Source organism: Osmerus mordax, chromosome 4, assembly GCF_038355195.1.
Source record: "Osmerus mordax isolate fOsmMor3 chromosome 4, fOsmMor3.pri, whole genome shotgun sequence".
Classification (NCBI taxonomy): domain Eukaryota; kingdom Metazoa; phylum Chordata; class Actinopteri; order Osmeriformes; family Osmeridae; genus Osmerus; species Osmerus mordax.
Genome location: NC_090053.1, coordinates 10,681,675 through 10,702,337, shown reverse-complemented (window position 1 = coordinate 10,702,337; position 20,663 = coordinate 10,681,675). Strand labels below are relative to the sequence as shown.

The 20,663-nt window shown below is 44.0% G+C and overlaps 3 protein-coding genes across 5 annotated transcripts; all 3 read right to left on the bottom strand.

Annotated features, from left to right (window-relative positions):
* Positions 1–1,001: 1,001 nt before the first annotated feature.
* LOC136942439 (cadherin-related family member 5) lies at positions 1,002–4,699 on the bottom strand. Its single transcript, XM_067235345.1, has 9 exons — positions 4,594–4,699; positions 4,327–4,497; positions 4,025–4,115; positions 3,750–3,856; positions 3,327–3,527; positions 3,089–3,220; positions 2,901–2,979; positions 2,460–2,804; positions 1,002–2,331 (listed from the first exon to the last, which is right to left on the bottom strand). Exons 1-8 carry the CDS (start codon positions 4,657–4,659, stop codon positions 2,563–2,565), a joined length of 1,089 nt encoding a protein of 362 aa, XP_067091446.1. The 5' UTR covers positions 4,660–4,699; the 3' UTR covers positions 1,002–2,331; positions 2,460–2,562.
* Positions 4,700–8,534: 3,835 nt separating this feature from the next.
* calub (calumenin b) lies at positions 8,535–11,391 on the bottom strand. Its single transcript, XM_067234470.1, has 7 exons — positions 11,329–11,391; positions 10,563–10,805; positions 10,274–10,467; positions 9,751–9,917; positions 9,465–9,525; positions 8,938–9,137; positions 8,535–8,782 (listed from the first exon to the last, which is right to left on the bottom strand). The coding sequence occupies exons 2-7, from the start codon at positions 10,784–10,786 to the stop codon at positions 8,678–8,680; spliced, it is 951 nt and encodes a 316-aa protein (XP_067090571.1). The 5' UTR covers positions 10,787–10,805; positions 11,329–11,391; the 3' UTR covers positions 8,535–8,677.
* Positions 11,392–12,268: 877 nt separating this feature from the next.
* On the bottom strand, positions 12,269–19,688 carry gtf3c6 (general transcription factor IIIC, polypeptide 6, alpha). Of its 3 annotated transcripts, none has more exons than XM_067234999.1 (7): positions 19,671–19,688; positions 13,890–13,923; positions 13,657–13,740; positions 13,473–13,536; positions 13,311–13,355; positions 13,094–13,204; positions 12,269–12,938 (listed from the first exon to the last, which is right to left on the bottom strand). In XM_067234999.1, exons 2-7 carry the CDS (start codon positions 13,920–13,922, stop codon positions 12,799–12,801), a joined length of 477 nt encoding a protein of 158 aa, XP_067091100.1. In that variant the 5' UTR covers position 13,923; positions 19,671–19,688; the 3' UTR covers positions 12,269–12,798. The 3 variants fall into 3 exon arrangements, with proteins under 3 accessions (XP_067091100.1, XP_067091098.1, XP_067091099.1); XM_067234997.1 differs by lacking the exon at positions 19,671–19,688 and adding an exon at positions 14,280–14,310; XM_067234998.1 differs by lacking the exon at positions 19,671–19,688 and adding an exon at positions 14,121–14,305.
* Between the last annotated feature and the right edge of the window lie 975 nt (positions 19,689–20,663).

Sequence of the window (20,663 nt, the reverse complement as noted above, 5' to 3'; positions counted from 1 at the left end):
CACCCATTCCTGAACTATGGTTTAGAGGAGAATGGACCCATAGGATGAGATGTTCTTCCAAGAATCTGCACCCCCAATGAACACAGACACAAACACAGTCACATATCCTGGAGTCAGGAGGGATTTTCAGATGCAGACTTGTGATATTGGCCCACAGGTGTTTTATCTACCAGAAAACCGGAACCACCTCAATCTACCTGGTGGATCTATCTTGTTTGAACTGTTGTGAGCTCTTGTCTCCACAGGCACAGCACAGACAAGACTTCAATCAGACACTGGTGTGTGTGTGTCTGTGTGTGTGTGTGGAGTGGTCTTGTGGGGTTGTTAGGTGATTAGACACAGATAAATTGAGATAGGATTATGATGCACATATCCCATAAATTGAGATAGGATTATGATGCACATATCACACATGCGCTGTAAAGAGAATACCGTATAGATATCATCTCTGACCCACACCCTAACCCTAACTGTCCAACATACCAATATCAGTCACTCTGAAACCATGTTTCTTATAAAGGCAACAGTAGCTACTCTAGTATAGGGCCTCGATGTCCCTCTGACCAGTCACCACACAGCAGGACCTGCAGACAGGGGAATGTGGCTGTTATTTATTTAGGGGGACTTGTGTTCATGTCACACCACACATAACACATCGTTAAAGCATGGAGGGAATGTTCCCCTGTTTACCAAGGGAGCTACCATTGATGTTAATGAGGTAATAATAGAGGGTGGAATGAGGGGACTGAAAAAACTGTCTTTCCAAATGAGAATCCAAACACATTTACATATAAAGAAGAATTCTCTCATTATGTGGGATTGAGATTTGAGTTTTTCTGTTACAGGCTGATCTGTTACTAACATGAGCATTGTTCCAAACATTACAATCACATGAACCAATAACTTCAGAACTGAATGCAATCAAAAAGGTAAATCAGTATTCATTTCATGGGATACCATTTATTTATATCACAGTTTGAAAACTGACAAGTCAGTGGGTAAACTAGTCACATATTATGGATTACTTAAGAAATGGAAGGCAGTTTATAGAGACATAGACAGTAGGTATACAGAAACCTCCATTAACAACAACCAATTATAATTGGTACAATTGCATTGAACTTAATAAATAACCACTCACAAAAATACAATCACCTGACTGTGTGCCACAGATAACCGACAACGCCTTATTATATTAAATCATATATAAAATGTGTAGGATTTTTGTTACGTGATGACAGTGGATATCAATATTTGATGTCTCCCCCCCAGACACAATGTGTAATCCAATCACTTCAGTCAGTCTTCAGTCAGTCTCTCTGATTGGTCTGCTGATACTTACTTCTTTGCGCCAGGTCGGAAGGTGAGGAAGACGGGCTGTAGGCGTTCGAGGGCTCTCGCCAGATCTTCATCCTCCCTATCATGATCCTCGTTCCTCAGACAGTTCTGCTCTGCATCTTCATCCCCCTGAATGTCCTCCTCATCCTCTTTCTCGCTGCCAGGGGTCTCTCCAGAGTGCGAGCAAGCCGGCTGCTTTCCAGTTGGGCTCCCTGTGCCCGCTCCCGCCTCCCTGGGCGTGTGGGTCTTCTCGGAGCAAGGTGGGGGGCAGTTTACCTCGGACGGTGTTTCGGGTGGAGAGGGGGAGGTGACACGCCATTGGACGGGGGGAGGTGCCGTGTGGGTGGGTGTATTAATGGACAACGCGGGGGACTCGGGGGTGGGTGGGGGTGTGCCTGTGTCATCGACGATGGGGGGTGTAAGCACCGGTGGGGGTCGTGGAGGAGGCAGAGGTGGGAGTTGAGCGGGGGGGTCCTGTTCTGTGGGTGTATCACTGGGCACCCTTGAGTTGACCTTAGGTGGAACCGAGTCTTTCGGTGGCTGGGGTGAAGTGAGTAAAGTAACTGTTGAAAGAGTGGGGAGGTATGGATGGAAAGGTGTGGCTCTGTGGATAGAGATGGGTGAAGACATAGGGGAAGGAGGACTGGTGTTTTGGGGAGCAGGAGACTGAAGAGGAGGGCTGGAGGGGGCAGAAGATGGAGGAGGACTGGTGCTAGGGTGAGCAGGGCTGGAAGAGATACTGGAAAATGGAGGGGTGCAGCTGGGTGGTGCACACATGGTATCGAGCAGTGCAGGGCTGAAGTTAGTCAAGGTGGGGCTGAGGCTGGGGAGAGGCAGGTTAGACTTGCTGGGGGGATCGAGGCCTCCGTTGGGGCCATTCCTGAAGCAGATACCCTGTTTGCCCTGGAGGCCGAAGGTGGAGGTGCAGTCGGTGAGAGCCTCATTGTGGAAGATAACCTCATCGCGGACAGGCATGGGATTGCGATGGCTCACCTGAAGAGGACAGGACAGTTAGAGAGAAACGGGGATGGAACACACACCAGCAAGGGTCACAACCAGCCCGAAGACGAGATAGAGGAGGAGGAGGAAGAAGAGGACGAGAAGGATGCGACGAAACTCACCAGCTGGAACCACCGTAAACTCTAGGGGGCAGTGGAGAAGACAGAAGACAACACGAGTCACGAAGAGAGTCATTTTTGTGTGTGTAGGTGTGTTTGTTTCTTCCTATCGAGGGCGTGAGGGGTTCTTAAGGTTTAACGATGGCCGTCTCACCACGTTGGGGTGTTTTCCCTGGGCCACACAGCCCCGGTCGGAGGGCTCGCTCTTCCCCCAGTGTCTCCGGAGCAGGTGCATCATGGCCCACAGGATGCACATCAGTATGCTCATGAGCACACAACACAGGCCTACAGCTTTTCCCAAACGACAGGCGTTCATGCGCCCCACCTCCCCCAGCGGGCCCTGAGGTACTGCACACACACACGCACACTACATCAAGTCGACAGCCTTTGTATGTTCATTGAAGCATGTTGGCGTTTGCATGTGGAGGTGTAAGTGTGTGTTACCTTCTTGTCCATCGTACAACACCTGCACCAGTATAGAGGCTTGGGCGGTTTCACCAGACTCCTGATCCAAAGCCACTACCTGGACCACATCATCACAACACGGTGAGCTCTGCCCAGTCTAACCACCTCATCACCATGACACACACTCTCACGTAACAGACACCGGGATCTACCCAATCACAGCTCACCTCTAGCATGTGTTTCTGCGACGGCATCAGCTCATTGGTCCGGGCGATCAAAAGCCCATCTTGTGTGACGTGATAGAACTGAGTGTGCTCAGATGTGGGATTCAAGAAGAATTGTATCCTGTGATTGACTCCCTGGCGATTGAAGGAGTGAATGGCATGCGTCAGACGTTGTGTGAGTGTGTGCGTTTGTGCGTGTGTCTGTCTGTCTGTGTGTGTGTGTGTGTGTGTGTGCACGTACGTCTGAGAAGTCCTGGTCCTGCACATGCAGCATCAGCACCGTGTTGCCGTAGGTGTTGACCAGGGAGACGGGGCTGTTGCCCTCCATCACAAAGCCCCGGTATGCGGCCCGGTCAAACTGTGGAGGGAACCGGTTCACTGCCAGAACACGGATCAGCACGGTGGCAACCGAGTACTTCCGAGGGTCATCCCTCTGGTATGCCTGAGAGAGAGGGAGAGAGAGAGAGAGAGAGAGAGAGAGAGAGGGAGAGAGAGAGGGAGGAAGAGAGAGAAAAAGAGAGAGAGAGAGAGAGAGAGAGAGAGAGAGAGAGAGAGAGAGAGAAAGAGAGGGAGAAAGAGAAAGGGAGGATGGAAGCGAAAGTTTACTGTGAGCTTGCGTGTAATCTGAACTTGACCTGCATGTGTGTGTGTCACCATAAATCACCATGATTCGTAGACGCAGTGTTGGTGTGAGGAGTCTGTCTTCCACTCCCCGAGTTAGTCTGACTTCCCCTGTCACTTTATCCATTAGAAAACGGCCATTATCGGCCCCTGGCCATGCACACGCGTGCGCACACACAACACACACACACACACACAGGGCAACACAGTTTCATCACGTGATGCTGTGTAGCATCCCACTCAATTTATTTCTAGTGTGTTTTGTAGCTATGATGTGTGTGTGTGTGGTGTAGAGTAGAGTAGCATACTGTTAAGTACCTGACAGGATGGTGTAGTTGAGCGGAGAGCTGAGACTTCTGTCACCGTCTACAGCGTGGATAGGTCCAGGAGAGAAGTCCAGGACAATATCCTACAGCACAGACGCCACACGCAAACATGACACCATCACAACGGGCCCAAAAGACACCAGGCCAGAGGTATATATAGGGGTGGATATATCTCAGGGGTAGAGAATTTGACTGCAGATATAGAGACTTATTTGACGCTTTGGACAAAAGCTGGTCTGCTAAATGAAAACATTACGTGAAATAAATAAATAAAATAAAAAAAACATGGAGGACCTGTTCTCCTTCTGTTACGTTGACAGAGTACACAGGGTTGGCGCAGATGCGACTGGATTGGTCCTGGAAGAGTAGCGTGCAGGGCAGGAATTGTGGGTACTGGTCGTCTCCGTCTGTGACGTCGATGGTGACGGTAATGCTGGTCATGAACTGCTCTGGTGTGTTCATCTCCTGCAGCACAGCAGACCATACACAATGAAGCCGACAGGGCCTATAGCAGCAACAGTGTGAAACAGCCGGAGAGTTAAACAGGTGTGGGGAGGGTACCGTCGCGTAGATGGTTACGTTCAGCTGGGTCTTGGTCTCATAGTCCAGAGGTTTCACAAGCATCATAGTCCCACTGTTAGGGAGGTCCACCTTGAAGTAATCAGCTTCAGGCTGAACACACACACACACACGTTTATGGTGGTGCAGTGGGGATAGCTACATACTGTTTTCTGATCATGGGTTTCTTGTAAGCATGTGTTAATGTCGTACCGATGATTGGTCAATGGAGTATATGATGGTGTCTCCATCTGCATCAACAGCCAGGACAGAGAACACCAATGTGTTCACAGCTGTCAGCTAGACAACCAGGAAGAGGCAGATCATCAATAAAACCAGCAGTTCATGGTGAGAACTCTGTATGCTTTTGATCAGTTTTTGTGTCTGTGTGTATGTGTATGTGTGGATGGTAGGTGCTGTGTGTTCCTACCTCACTGATAATGAGTGGCTGGACAGTAGTATTTACAAACACAGGCAAATTATCATTCTCATTTAGAATCTCCACCATGATCCTATATTTATTCTGCAACACAAATACACCCGTTTTAACACACTATTCCACAGCAAAGGGGACCAGCAAACACAGAAACGGATGTACCTGAACATTGTGATCTTCATAGCAAGTCAGCGCCGCCATAAGGATTTGCCCCTGCGCCTGAAAATCAACACCGTAATCTCTTTATCTCTTTTACGCCAAATTAGATCTACTGAAGTAAAGCACCTGGAATAGGACGAGGGGGACAGGTTTAGTTCAGTCACTTCCTGTGTTTATATGTGGTCCAGCTATTTGCTGCGTCATTAATACACCCTGTTCTAATGCATCATATTGAGTCCAGGCTAGGACACAGACAACTGTGCTGACAACTATGACGACTACAGACAGATCTTCCATAGCCCTTTACTGTTGAAATGGAATGAAGAGCACTGGTCCAAATTTTGGAGAAACATGATCCAACTGTGCTTACCTCTCTATCCAGGACCTTCTCTGATGATGTGTTGAGTCGGAGGTTTATGCCCTCCAGGAAGAACCAATCAGCATCCTGCCCGGTGAGGCTCCAGTGAATCCCATTGGCTGTCTCTGTGTCTACAACTAGCTCAGCGACGAGCTGTCCCATGTGACTGTTCTCTCTGACGGTCGCAAACACATCCTGGCCTTCAAAACATCCTCCCCAACCGGACATGCCTGTTCAGGCACACACACACCAATTTGACCAACTCAGAAATATTTTTGATGGTCAACTCTGACTTCAAGTCATATGGGGGAAAATATTCGAATTTGTGTTTACCTGAGGTTCTGTGTAGGCAGACATATAGCACCAGAGAGAAGGCCAGCAGCCTCAACAGAGGCAGCCTCCATAGCTGCAGCCTAGCCCGGGGCATCCCTGGGCTGAGCAGGCCTTGGGCTCAGTTCCAGCCCCTGGTCTTGACCAGGCCTCAGGTGTCACTTCTTCTACCACAACCCCTTGCCTGCTCTAGTCAGCTTCTGGAAGATATAGGGAGTGGCGGAAAGTCTGTAAAGCTAAAGCCGTGCAAAAGTAAGGGAACTGTAGAATTCGAATGATCACAAGGTCAAGATTCTCAGTACCCAACCCAAACACGCACTGACATGCTTACAGTCCTTTAATTCCCTCCAATCCCTGTAAGTGGGTTTCCAGCTCTCCTGTCTGAGTGAGACAGACCACTCTCCCCTGTCTCAGGTTAGGACAGACCACTCTCTCTCTCCTCCCCCTATCTCCCTCACCATTCTCTAAACACATTCCCCGACACTCAAAACTCTCTGCAGTAAACGCAGACATCCACAAACAAGATTGACCAGGACAGTTCATTCTGTGTACGTTCCGAAGTGTCCTCGGCAGTCCAGTGTGCTGTGTAATTATGTGTCAGCCTTGTGACATCGATAGTTCAAGTCTTGGTAGATGGGGAATCCTCTCGGCTGGCGCTGCGCCACCTTATCTCTCTCATACACACACGCTCACACACATCATCCTATGCTGACTGACCTGTGGGAGTCAGATCCGTAGAAAGTTCTCTGCGATTCTCCCTCTGCTCGACATTTGGGAAAAACATCATTACTCCTCCTCCACACCGTCCTGTTCAGTCCGACCGTCTTGCAGCGATACACACACGCTGTCACACACACAGACACACTCTCGAGCGTACGGCACCAACGAGTAAATACCTTAGACTGTACACAGGTTAAAACAGGAACAGGGAGCAGCTCAGAGGGAGTGTTGCAAGGATTACTGTCAGCTCAGAGGCTAAACCATGAAGGTGGGCTTCACCTGACCCAGGCTTGAAAACTGACCAATCACAGCTCCGGTAGCTAACAGACTGGCACCCTGATGGGAAGTCAGAGATAAGAGTCACAGGTCACTGCCTGATAGACAGACACCAGTCTGATATCCAAGCAGATTATGTGTGATAATGACTCAAACTAATCTAAAAAGAAACTGTGATACTGGTTCTTGAACGTGTGTAATGTCATAAAACAACACAGATTGAGAGTTATGCTGGTATATACAATTTGGTCCAATGTGTTTTCCTTAACTGTTGTTGGAAAGAACCTCTATTTGATTAACACATTCGGACAGGGATTACCTATCAAACGTCAGCTTTTCACCTGACATTGGATTAACCCAAATCTCCAAAGACACATACTGGTGCATGGACACTCTCACACGCAAGGCATGCGTACACACAAGAGCTGGGTATATGCACATTAGTACATTTATATCAATAAGTCACTGTTCAAATGTACTGTATGACCTTTTATTGGAAAAAGGCATTTTTGGACCCTGAATTGGACCTGCTTGTTACAGTACTGCTCAGTCTGTAGTTATTTTCATCTAAATATAGTGAAATCATTAGTGAAAGGCCCATTGTTTCAGTGAACAAGTTATAAAAAAACAAACAAAAAAACTGCTTTATCATATTACAATACATTACAATGTCATATCACACAACTTATTGACAGTGGTTATAAAGGGTTGCAGAGGTTAGGAGCATAATACAAATATTGATAGAGGTACAGAACAAACCTTCACAGAGATAACAGAGAAGGTCTTAAAAACAGTCCTTTGAAAGTTTATTTCCCAAAAGCTTTCAATATACGCCTTTTAAATTGGCACAAAAAATATACAAATGTGTGTATGCATTTCTGGTGAAGGTTTAGTTGACATGCAGGCGTCGACCGATCTCAAACTTAAACCATTAAAGAGGAAAAAGGCACAAAGTGACGACAACGCAAAAAACACACAGAGGCCTTTCCCTTTGGGGACGAGAGGAAAAAGAAAGATGGGCAGACAAGCAGTGACCCGAATAGGGGCTGGTGACATAGCTCTACTGGACACGCCCCTAGTGTCATTCAACCCCCCCCTTTAGCTGGCACTGTGAACATCACGGGGGGCACTGAGGACCGGTGCTGGCAGACGCACCCCCCTGGTCCACAGGTACTACCATATTGCACGAGTATACAACAGTCTTCAATGGCCCCAAAGCAGAAGCCTCGACTCAAACATGGTTTACCAACGAGCCGTGGCTAGCCGTGGATTTGGGACCGGGCCCAGGTGTTTCACAATTTAAATGGTCTGCATTAAGGATTCCTAGTTCAGTGCATCACAGAATACTGCAACACTACACACGTGCTATTCTGCAGTTCACTGCATACATGACCTAAAAGGTGTCAATATGGCTACTAAACTAAAACAAAACTCAAAGGGGTTTATATAGTCAGTCAAACAGAACCATAAGGGATTTGCAAACGACACAGATATGAAGGAAATACTGCTTGTTCTTTTGCTCGTTCTTGATTGGGTTGCAGTGAAAGTAGAGAAGAGGCGAGGATATATCGGTTGGCCACGGTTGGGGTGCCATTATCTACCAGGAGACACCAGCTGTGCACCCCTCTGAGCATACTCATATGTCTAAGGGATTACGATCAAGATTGCAAATAAATTACTGTCCGTAGCATTAGCGTGGCAGGGCAGGTATCCCCCCCACCAGTGCACTGCTTCTCACCAGAGCCTAAAGTAGAGCACTTCCAAGGGGAACGTAGTGTCAGTAGAGAGGAGCTCCGCGCCCTTACAAGTTAGAACTCATCGTGTCGTGCCAGGGCTTCCCCAAAGTCTGTGGCCTGACTGCCCACAAACAGGTCGTACTTCTCCACGATCTCCGCCTTGGTCAGACGGCCATCCTAGTGGAGAAACAGCACATCCGTTAGTCACTGGTTAGCTGTTTGGCTTCTGTGTGCTCAATTCAGAATAATAGGAGAACACCGGCAGTGTAAACACACTGACGCAAAGGCGAGCACGCACACACACACACACACACACACACACAAACACACACCTTGTCTGTATCAGACTCGTAGACCAGGTGCTTGGCCTCGGCCTCTGCGTGGTCATAGTCGGAGGGCAGTATCCAGTCTCTGGTCTCTTCCTTGTCCATGCGGCCATCTTTGTTTTTGTCTCTGAACTCTGTGAACTGCTCCCTCTCTGTCCTCACCCATTCTGGCTCTGATGGGTCCCCCTCCTGGTTGTACATGTCACCTGCAGGTGACACAGCAAGACCGGGACAGAGTAAGGAATGTGAGAGGGACTTCCTGCTGGAATGCCTATGTAATGCACCTGGTAAAATGCCATTCATCAGAATCAGAATTCGGTTTATTCGCCATGTATGTTATACAAACACGGAATTTACTGTGGCAGGGAGGTGCAAACACTACACATATACTAAACATTAATTGACAAAATACAACCAAAACTGTTAGAACGATGCACTTATAATCCTTGACTTTCTGCTGTAGATCTGTGTGTCGCTTTTGATCAAAGGGGATAAATTAATACATTGACAAATGTAAATAAGTTATAACTCACCTATGTACTCCTCTAGGTCAATGAAACCATCTCCATTTTTGTCTATGTCCTCCATGGTCTCCTACAGCAAGGAAGGAGAGCACAGTGCATGAACACCAGGGTTACCATTCAAAACAAACAAGTTCCAGTCCAGTACCTGTATGCGTAAATGTGTACATTTCTATGTGCAGTATTAGTTTGCGTCAGTGTGTACATTTCTACGTCCAGTATTTGTTTGCGTGAGTGTGTACATTTCTATGTGCAGTATTTCTTTGCGTGAGTTTGTACTTGTGGGTGCGTGACCCACCAGCACTACTATGTCCTTCATATGGTCATACTCCTCAGGGTGGAGGAAGGCTGTGAACTCCTCCTTATTTGCTTTACTGTCTGCATCCAGGTCGGCCATCTTGAACCTTCTCTCATCCCGAGCCATCATCTGTCTGTAGCTGAAGCCATCTTCGGGGTCTGGATCATCTGAAGATCGCAAAGATGGGTCAACAAACTTGCACTGGTGGAGGTTCGTCATGTTTTTTTTTTTTTTAGGTAAACAGCTAAATTATAGGGAGTCAGGTGGCTGAGCGGTTAGAGAATCGGGCTAGTAATCAGAAGGTCGCCGGATCGATTCCCGGCTGTGCCTAATGACGTTGTGTCCTTGGGCAAGGCACTTCCCCCTACTTGCTTCGGGAAGAATGTCCCTGTACTTACTGTAAGTCGCTCTGGATAAGAGCGTCTGCTAAATGACTAAATGTACATGTAAATGTAAATTATAGCTTTGTGTTCCTTTGCAAGGAAGGACACGGAATCATGTGTGCTGACAAGCGTGTACTTACCAAGTATATATCCATATGTGGCATTCTTGTATTCCTCCCAGGACACCTGACCATCCCCGTTGAGGTCATGACCCTTCCACTGGCGGTCCACATCATCGTAGATCCATCTCTTCTGAGCGTGCTTAATCCACTTTTTCATCTCTTCAGTAGACACATATCCATCTCTGTCCTCATCTATACGCTCTACCAGCATACTAAAGAGAGAGAGAGGGAGGGACGTTAAAATAGGCAGTTTAAGAAGGCGTGTGTATTTACGCGAGTGGGAGATGGTGTGAAACGCGTGTTTTACCCGAGTCTCTCTTTGCTCTCTTCTGGTGTTAGTTGATCAAAGGTCTTGGCCTCATCCTGTCCCAGAAAGGCTTCGTGGTCATAGTCAAAGTTCTCCTGGTCATCGTGATCCCGGTCGCTGAGCAGATCGTCATGGTGGACACGGTCCTTCTTCTCAGTGGGTTTACTGGTGGCGTAAACCACACACAGTGCAAAGCACATCATGATAAATGGTCGCAGCTCCATCGTCACAAAGACACACTGCCTGGGACAGAGAGAAAGGGATCTGTGTAAATAACACATTTAAATAGTACAGGGATCAGTTGTGTGATGTCCTTAATTCTTAGTGAATGTTAATCCGTGATTTGCATAAATTACTTCCGACAGATGAAAGCTGAATTTCTTAGTAGTATTAGTGCAGTAAACTTTATGTCAGTCTGATGCATTATTTTAATGTCTACCCTTCGTTTTGATTTTTTTGACATATAGGCATCACCTATCTACATATTCCGCAACACAGGGACAGTGAATTGTAATTTAACAGACAAGCGTATGTCTAGATTATACATAGTACCGAAACATAAATGTGGGTTTGTCGAATTTACTAATTTGACCATACAGCAAGCTAGCTGTAGCTAGCTGTACCAGTAGTAACCTCTGTTGACTACGTCCACTTCACCTGGCATGCTAATAATAGCATATATTTAGTCAATCTACTTGCATTTATAGACTAGTGTTTCCTTACATTGCCATTTCTCCTTTTTCAAACAAAAGACAATTAAACTTACCGGTCTCTTTTTTTTGTCTGTCGGGTCTGGATATTGAAGCAGCGTCAAGCCAGCCTCAATAATGAATCTCGTTTCAGGAGTATTTCATTAAAAGTATTTCAAAGTAAAGGTCACGAGACGAAGTTACAGCTACATGAACACCATAAGAAATATGTGTTTCACAACGTGAAATGTATTTAGGAATGTGAGAATAATTAGAGTACTTAATAACAATAATAATAAATGGGATACTCTATAATGTACATGACGTATGGGAGGAATTTTCCTACAGTATCAATTTATGTTGAATCCGCTCTTCAACTGGGATTTACTTAACAGTTATGTCTCCGACGTCTCAGGCTCTTACTTTGAAAGCAAATTCGTGAACCCGGAAATGGAGTTGAAGACTATTGAGGCTAGTTTGACGGTAGTGGACGTGGTGGACGTTCTCTCCGGCCCGGATACACACCCTTTACTTTACCATCGTTTCCTGGGCTAGGATGAGTCCGATAGCCAATGGCGTTACAGATGCAGCTTTTTGGAACTCCATCACTCCAGTGCCTTGTCGCTCGTCGATTGGTCCACTTCAGAGCAGCATCGGTGATTGGATTGGCTTATAACCGCCACGTCCTCAACCCAGATATCGCAACAATGTGTAATATATAAACTCCATTCATAAAAAGAACAGTTAAGGCAACTTACAAATGCCCGTTTACTAATAAAACTTGTAGACGTTTTTGAAAGACTGCTTAAATTTCGAGCTATTTAAAAGCGTTTGCGATTATATATTAGCCCAATTTTACAGTCACAAGTAGGGCTGACAATGTATTTCAGGATACATTTCAAGTGCACATGGAATTACACATCCTATTGCTACTTCTTCTGAAAATGTATTGTCAGGGTCACTTAAGATCTAGTTGGCTTCAAGGTTACAAAAGTCTACAAAATATCAAACATAAAAAAAAGTTCAGGTGTATTTATTTCAACATCAACGGTTCCAATACAATATACAATATTAGGTACTGGTAATGTTCTGCAGTAATCCTATACTGTGTGGGCTGAAGGCAATACCACAAAACTAACCGACTACTTCAGGCATTCCCTAAAAAAATATGTTCAAGCTGTGGTGTATCACAATCAGTTTAAACATCAAAATGGAAAGGAAAAATCTTCAGTTATTAAGGTATTTCCTGCTCCACAATCGAGACGAATATATTTTTTGGTAGCCACATGAAGCTACGTTGACACACCTTGTCAGTCATGAGCACTGTCTGGCTAACACCTGTCACAGAGACATTGTTTGGAAAACTAAGTCACTAGGTGCACCAGGCAAGAGAAACTAAACACTCTTTCCTAGACCATTTAGTCAAGGGCAGTTTTCTGTTTGTCGTCTGTCAGGCTCCTGCCAATCCTTCTGTATGCTCCTCGTCGTCCAGGTCACAGGGCTGTCAGTGACTGATCTCAGCAGTCTCTAATGTTTGGTCAACTCCCTCAATCCTGATGCATTTCTCCTTCTTCTGTGGTTTGTTGTCCCGTTTCCTCCACATTACCCGTCTTCTCTGCGCCCTTGGTGGAGTGAGAGGGGGTCTCCGCAGTCTTTCCGTCACCTGGTAGTGGCACGTCATGTTCTTCTGCACAATCAACAATACAAACAGCAACACATTGAAATAAACCTTTAGACAGAGCAAGTCAGGTTAAGTAAAATAGTGTATGATGTATTTACACTGTTTGGCTGGGGGGTGTATTTTTAAGGAGTATGTGCTTGACGGTATCTGTGAGGACGGACCCGAGCTGGGTTCTCCCTCTTTCTTCTCAGCTAGGAAGATACGTTGCATCATCAGTTTTTTCCCGGTGTGGCATTTGTATTTCAGCTGAGGGCCAGTGTCTGTGTCCTGTCCTGATACACAGGGACCAGGGAAACAAAGCAGGGTTGAGTCATGAACACAAAAGATAAATAGACAAGAATGACCAAGCCAGGAGACAGGGAAAGGGAAAGAACGTACCCGTAATATCTTGCTCCTGAAACAGTACACAGGTCCCCAAGAAATCTGCAAGAAGATGGACAGAGAAACAGAGGTGGGTGAGAATTTTTTTTCCCAATATCCACAACACCAATGTGCAAGTATTCAACATTTTGCTGAGGGCAGAATGAGGGTTTCTCCTACCTTCATATTCCCCTGCAAACACATATGGTCCTACTTGCATAATTGGCCGCTCGCTATCAATGTCCTTCAAAATGAGAGAGATGAGAGGTTGATCAAACTTAACAGCATGTTTTTTTTGGTATAGGTTGTGCTGCAAACTAAATGAATGTGTTATTGGAATAAGATTCAATTGTTAAGGACTCACTAATATCTTGCAAGTTCCCCCCTGGCATTTCGTCAGGAAATCTGAGTTGATAATACCAGAGAGCTCTACCACAACCAACTGCTCCTGGATACACGTGTAGAAGCCAATTGGGAAGACATACATTAGCCTCAATTCACGTAAAAGCTATGTGAATCTATATACTTGTGACTGCACCAACACACTAGACTGGGACCATGCACCACCAGAGATAACTGCTGATACAGTAGCCTTACCTCTTCTTCCCAATCGTCTTCAATATCTGACATTCTACAGATGATAACAACAAGAATATAATTAATGTAATTAAAGTGGCTAGCTGACCGAGCTAATAAATCCTTATTTAGCCATGGGCTATTTCTCGACAAGTATCTAGCTAGCTAGCAGTAGTTGGCGAGGACATGGAGTTCACAGATTAGATTTGTTGTTTGGATACAATGTCGCTGCACCACCATCTGCTCTCGTACCTTACTTTCTTACTAGTCACCAATATCAAACCAAGTGGTTTATTTAGCAATAATAATTGGGTTAACAACGCCGAATTGCTATGGAGTTAGGCTGTACTGGTTACAAGCATAGATATATATAAAGACATGGTTACAAGCGTAAACCTAATGGTTACAAACGTGTTCCACATCCGCATTTGAACATAGTATGGTGTCCAGTAAGGTCCATAAAACATTTGATGAGCGATTTGGAATGAACCACAAAAATTCTTTCAGTACAAAAATATCACCTCCAGGGTGCGCTTTTGCAGCATTCTTTGAGTCTTTCTGGTAGATCAGCTGCTCGTATGCAATGGTTCCTTACCTGGCATAATTTACTTGTCTCTCCATCTCTCTCTCCTTAAACAATCTTTTAGCAATGGGAACAGTTAAAACACATCTGCAGGTGGACAGGTGCACATTCTTGGCTTTAGACTGCAATTAAAATACAGCAATCTTAATGTAGCATACTTAGCTATTTTAAAACTGATCCAAGATATATATATATATATATATATATATGATGTTATTGAGAGATATAGAGATTATTAAAAAGCATTAATATTAATAAAATTATTCAGAAGGAAATATTCTGTCCGTTTATTGAACTCTTGCAATTGGTATCTACAGACAACATGCATGCACGAGTCAGTTTGGCCGAAGTGAATCGCCGAAATCCATACCCTCTCTTATGAACTGGACAAGGAATCAACTTCTACTCAGGCCTGTTTTTGCTCTCTATGAATATTCAAAATGCATTTCTAGTCACCCCATTCATTTCATCCTTCTCTGTCTGCTTATAAGTCTACTGTACAAGTGTATTTTTTCGATAACAGAATATTAGAAAACCAATGGCATGGAAGCTCTTTGTGAAATAAGATAAAGACAATAGCAAATATTGAAATAAAATATTAAAAGTCACATTGGACACGATACAATTGAAACAATAGCCTTAAGTACCAACAATAATTGAAAAGTATTATTATCATTATTATTATTGTAGGCCTTTAGCCTATTCTAACGCCCAACAGTTTAATTTAAAATAAGTAGCATGTAGTGCATATGAGCTTTGGTTATCGTAAATAATTTGAAAGGCCTAAACTTCGGTTTAAAAGCAAAATATCTGAATGTCTCTGCTCCCAGAACAAAACGTTATAGGCCTACATAAAATACGAATACTATATATAGCCTAGCTGTTGAAAACTGCGTTTGAAATCAAATGAAAATAGTCAATAGGCATAGGCCTAAAAAATCTTTTTAAAGAAAATTAAATCGGTTTGATAATATATGTATAGGCCTATTGTAGAAAAAAGGTATAGGTATGACCACTTTAGACCACTGTTGCATCTCATAAAGTAGTTTGTCAGAAAGTGATGGGGACAGTCTTGGCTTAAATGTGATAGGAAAACGGTGTTTTGGAATTAAAAAAAAGTTTATTCCATCCGACAACAATATGAATATGGTTCAGATAAATTTGACAAATGTGTCATACTGATCCCGCCGACTCTTACGCCGGATTAAGGGAAATTGCAAAGAATCAGGTCTATACAAATCTATCTTTTATTGGTTATCCAACCCATCTCTCTGTGTCTGTTTCTGTCTGTCTCGCTCTCAATCGCTGTTTCTCACTCCCTCTCCCAATCTCCCCCCTCCATATAATTTCTTTAATACTGGACCTCGGAGAGGTTGTCATGTCGACCAGCTAACAAGTTACTATGGCAACGGCTCGAGGGGGTGAGCACTGACTAGGGAGAAGCCTATCCTTAGGGAGTAAGGACAGAGGGATAGAGTTGAAAAGAAGGTATTATAGTAAATAAGGTGCCAGGGTATTTCAGAAGAATGGAGATGTGAGATAATCCTAAATGTGTGTGTATATTCTGATATGAACTGTCTTGGAAGTCAAACCCATATCACAAATTGCGAAATTTACTAAAAAGGTGCCATAATGATGAATAGCCAGTGCAAGGTTACGCTCAGCCAAGGTTACTCATCACAACACCATCACAGAACCACCCCTGTGCATGTGTGATATACAGTGTGGCTGTGTTCAGTGCTTACCCTGGGGCAGACAGGGAGTGGTCAGGGGAGTGTTTGACATTCGGTAGGCTCTGGAGGGTGTCAGATGGTCCCCCTGGTCCACCCCAGCCAGACACTTTGTCACAGAAATGTCATAAAGACAAGTTGGGGAGCTGGGTGGTTGGGGGTTGGGGTCTCATTTTGCCTGGGGGGTGTAGTGGTGGTTAATTGCCCTATTAGCAGTGACAGGGTAAATCGGTGGTGGGGCTACTATGTTGCCGGGAAAACAACAACCCCGAGATTATGCCTTAGGGCAAGGCAAGTGGGTGGCATGGATAGTTCATGAGTGTGTATGGGTGTTTGAGACAGGGTATCCGTGTGTGTGTGTTTTCTGTCAGGATATGTTTGTGTGTGTGTGTGTGTGTGTGTGTAGTGCAGGTATGTGAATGCAGGATCTGCGTTGCTAAAATGGTGCACTTTGGTAAGAATTTTTTCCTAATTTGGCCAACACACAATAGGTTAACATATGTCCTGATATATAATCCATAAAGATTTGTGCTATGCACAGTCAGTTTGTGAAAAAGATTTATAGCTTATTTAAGTTTCGAAAAAAGTCAGGTGTAAGATATGTGTAGCCCATAAAGGTAACCTTAATGATTCGTAGTCTTTACCCCGTTTCTATTGTTTCGGTGTAGCTGAAATAAATTAAACGTCGTCACTTGCCCCTGCATAAGCCTATGTTCTAGTAAAGGAGAATAGCAGGTGTCTGGATACAAGTCGCGTGCAAACGCTCGTGTAGGCCAATGAGGTCCAGTTTGTGGTCACTTTGTTCAGTTGAGATTAATCACATTTCCATGCGAGACCAGTCAACACGGTGCGCGTCTGTTTGTCTTTATTTTTTTACGCATAATAGCCTACATAGCCCACTTACTTTTTTCATAATTTGTTTACAGTTAACTTAACATATAACATTCATAGACTGACGTGTAGCCTATTTACGCAAGGGGATTTTTTTTTTGAAAATAGTTACATTAATTTGTTATTCTGTTGGCATTGTCTCTGCAGTGAAAAGAGACTATCCTATATGCTGTATATTCTTCTGAACATAAGCTATTGGTCAATTTGTGGAGCTAAACTGAATCAGAATACGTTTAAAGCAGGATGAACGAATGTAAAGAGCCGAGTAGCCTAATGTAAAATATGGTTGGATCATATAGAAATTATTATAATAACAATGATCAAATAACCACGCTTGTTAATTTTTTATCCCATCCATGAGTCAATAGTCAAACTATTATAGCCTAATCTTTGTAACAGCACAAATCTGTGTTAATTTCGCAAACTAAAATCTAAAATCCGTTTCAAATGGATTTCAAACGTGGACACGCGAATCATTTGTATAGTTTCTTGTTTTACTGAACCACATAGGCTAATCAAATACAATGATAGGCTGGATTATCATACCCAACTGAGAGAAGATTCTTTTGGGTTTCAGAAACAGTCGGACTATAGGCATTGGCATAGGCCTACAACATATTTTCATTTAGGATTTCATGACTGATAGGCCTAAAATGGTTACACCCACACCCAAACCCAGATACACACACACACACACACACACACACACACACACACACACACACACACACACACACACACACACACACACACACACACACACACACACACACAGACAGACAGACGCATAGAGAGAGGGATCGAGAGAGAACGTCGCTAAGGCTGAATTTTATGTAAAGACAACGTCGCATAATTTCAAGCTCCACTTGATTTAGGCCTGTAAAGATCCCGCGTATTCATCTCGTGTAAAATATGATTGACCTGACTGCATTTAATTTTTGTTTAAATATTAATTAACAAGATGCCTACAATAGCCTACATTTGAATTTATATTATTTATCAACAATATAGGGTAGGCCTACAAACATATTTTTTTCAGACACAGCGAGCCAGGGAATAGGATGAGACCTTGGTTATATTTCGATTTTTTTTTTCTAATGGTAGGACAGATTTTTGTTCAATAGAATCTGGATTTTGAGAGAACGACAGATTGCACATCACTTATGAAATCAACAACTGCATTATCATAACAATAGCCTCGAACGTGAGGACGCCTGTCGACGAGGAGAGAAAACAGAAGGATTTTCTGTCCATGTTTACTCAAACATATTTGAGTAGCCTACTGTGATGACAGTTCAATGGACAGACACAGACAGTATAGGACCACATGACACGATTTGTTGTTCAACTATTCATCAAACCCTGTTTTCTAGCAAGATGATTGAGAATCTAGTCAGTTCACTGTTGTATATTTAGACTATTGACTGTAATTGTGATTTTGGGGTAATTTGAATTATTAAATCAATTCAAGAATCAAATTATTAAGACTTGCAATTTGAGGAATTCTAAACTATGGTCAATGTTTAAGCGTGGAGGTGAATGGGGCTTTATCATCATCGGCTATAGGCATATCAAATACATTATGATAAGCTATAGGAAATTATTTTATAGTCTAGCCAAATTTAAATTATCCAAAGTATTGAATTAATATGGATAATCCAAATTATAGCTGTGTAAACTCTTCTAGTTGGCCAAATCACAGGTTTAGAATAAGCGGTGACTCAGCTAGACTTGAGGTTTTGTTCCATTGTCTGGCTGGAATATTGACATCTGCAGATTTGTTTATCATATCATATGTGCTTTCTATCTTTTCGAATGTTTTCTCCCTATCTCATCTCTCTCTTTCGGCCGTCTATCTATCGCGGAATCCTATTGATCCAAACTGGCTAATTAGCGATGCCTGCGCAATGACGCGCATGCGCAGTGCGTCAATCTCAGCCATTTTTTGAAGGAAACTAATTAGTAGGAATAAAGACCCAAGTGTTTTTTCTCCTCGTTGATCAGAATTCACTCTACCTCTGGAGCTTGCACTCCCCCCTCCGTCTCCGCATCGTCTGTTTACTGTAATTATAGCTTTAATTTACTGTTTGCAAACAAGTTGGACCCCGCTATGCTGTTCTCTCCTGTTCGTTCGGTCAACAAATACTGTAGATCCATCCAAATGGAATAAGTGGATGTTTTACACGCGTGTTTACTGGATTACTACACACAGAGCACACGGAACCCGTGCCGCTGCTGAGATGTAAGTGTATTAGTTTGTATTCATCTTATATTAACAATAACATGCCGTTTTGTGGCGACTGTATTCATGAGTTGATCGCATTCAAGCCGTCTTTGTAGTTTCTTTTGGCGTTCTTACAAGGCTAAAAGCTTTCAATCTGTGGAGATGTTTACGGAAGAGACATTCTGGTGGTTTCGTCGCTCTTTGTAAACACATTTTAAGGCTACTGTCCGCAGCGGTCTTGGCGACATAGAAAGCCTTATATGCTGTTTTTGTCCACGCAAGCTGCTGAGTTTGTGTTCTTAGTGTCTGCCAATTAGTTTTTATTCAGTCGATATCGTAGAACCGTAGTTGTTATCAAACAGTAACTAGCCTACCTTCAAAGACGGGAATGCTCGGCACTGCTTTCTGGGGTCTTGTTTGATTTCACGATTGTTTCAATAAGTAGTCATTCATCTCTTCGGCCTCGGTTAGCTACTCTATTTTGACGAAAGACATTTCGAAGACAAAATGATCAAAGCCAAAATGGTAGAAATGTAAATTAGATCAGATATGTTTCTCGGTCACACACAATATCAGTAGCTCGCATACAATATCAGTGTAGCTCGCATACTGTCACAGACGCACTCACCTCATACTGTATTGAGAAATTGTATTGTGCAATATAATTCTACAAAATAGCTTGCAACTGGTATGCATCTAGTAAAATGTAGCATTCCTTATTGTAGACAAGTAGTATATTAAACAAGTACGTTTGTGGTTTTGTATATTATGAGATCCATTGGTAAATTGTGTTGTAGGGTGTACCATCTGATCCATGTTGAATGCACAAAGCAGAAATTAACACACACACGCACACTCCTAAGTAATGGTTTCCCGTACTTTGAATCGATGGAGAGCTGGGAATGCTTGTATAAATAGTTACATAGCCAATAGACCCAGGTTATTGATTGCAGTGTAAATGAAAATCTTTATCAGATGGGGGTGATCTGTGCTGGCAGGTGGGCGGGTGGGAGTGCAGGTGGGCTCACTGGCATACCCCCTGCAAGCTCTCAGGCCTGGCCAGGACAGCAGCCAGCTGCAGTGGACAGGGGTCTGTGCCCTGTGACATAAACACAGTACATTAAAGCTCCATCACAGGGAAGCTATGAGCCATATATCACAGGGAGAGGGGAGGAGGGGGAGAGGTGCTGCAGGGAAAGGGCTGGGGCTGGTGGGGGTGGGGGGGGGCAGCTGAAGGAGAAGGTGAGGGTGCATTGAGGTCTTCCCTTGATTAAAAGAGGTCAGTGATGAGATGGTTGAATGCAGGGAGAGGGAAAGAAAGAGAGAGAGAGAGAGAGGGAGAGGGGGAGGGAGAGGGAGAGGGAAAA

Coding starts and splice junctions, on each gene's coding strand:
- calub (XM_067234470.1), bottom strand. CDS start 10,786: ATGGAGCTGCGACCATTTATCATGATGTGCTTTGCACTGTGTGTGGTT. Junction 9,918..10,273: donor CACATATGGATATATACTTG/GTAAGTACACGC, acceptor TGCGATCTTCAG/ATGATCCAGACCCCGAAGAT. Junction 9,526..9,750: donor TGAAGGACATAGTAGTGCTG/GTGGGTCACGCA, acceptor TCCTTGCTGTAG/GAGACCATGGAGGACATAGA.
- gtf3c6 (XM_067234997.1), bottom strand. Junction 13,537..13,656: donor GGGGAACTTGCAAGATATTA/GTGAGTCCTTAA, acceptor CTCATTTTGAAG/GACATTGATAGCGAGCGGCC. Junction 12,939..13,093: donor AGAGGGAGAACCCAGCTCGG/GTCCGTCCTCAC, acceptor TTGATTGTGCAG/AAGAACATGACGTGCCACTA.
- LOC136942439 (XM_067235345.1), bottom strand. CDS start 4,659: ATGATGCTTGTGAAACCTCTGGACTATGAGACCAAGACCCAGCTGAAC. Junction 3,857..4,024: donor CAACTACACCATCCTGTCAG/GTACTTAACAGT, acceptor GTGCATGGCCAG/GGGCCGATAATGGCCGTTTT. Junction 2,980..3,088: donor CGCAGAAACACATGCTAGAG/GTGAGCTGTGAT, acceptor GATGTGGTCCAG/GTAGTGGCTTTGGATCAGGA.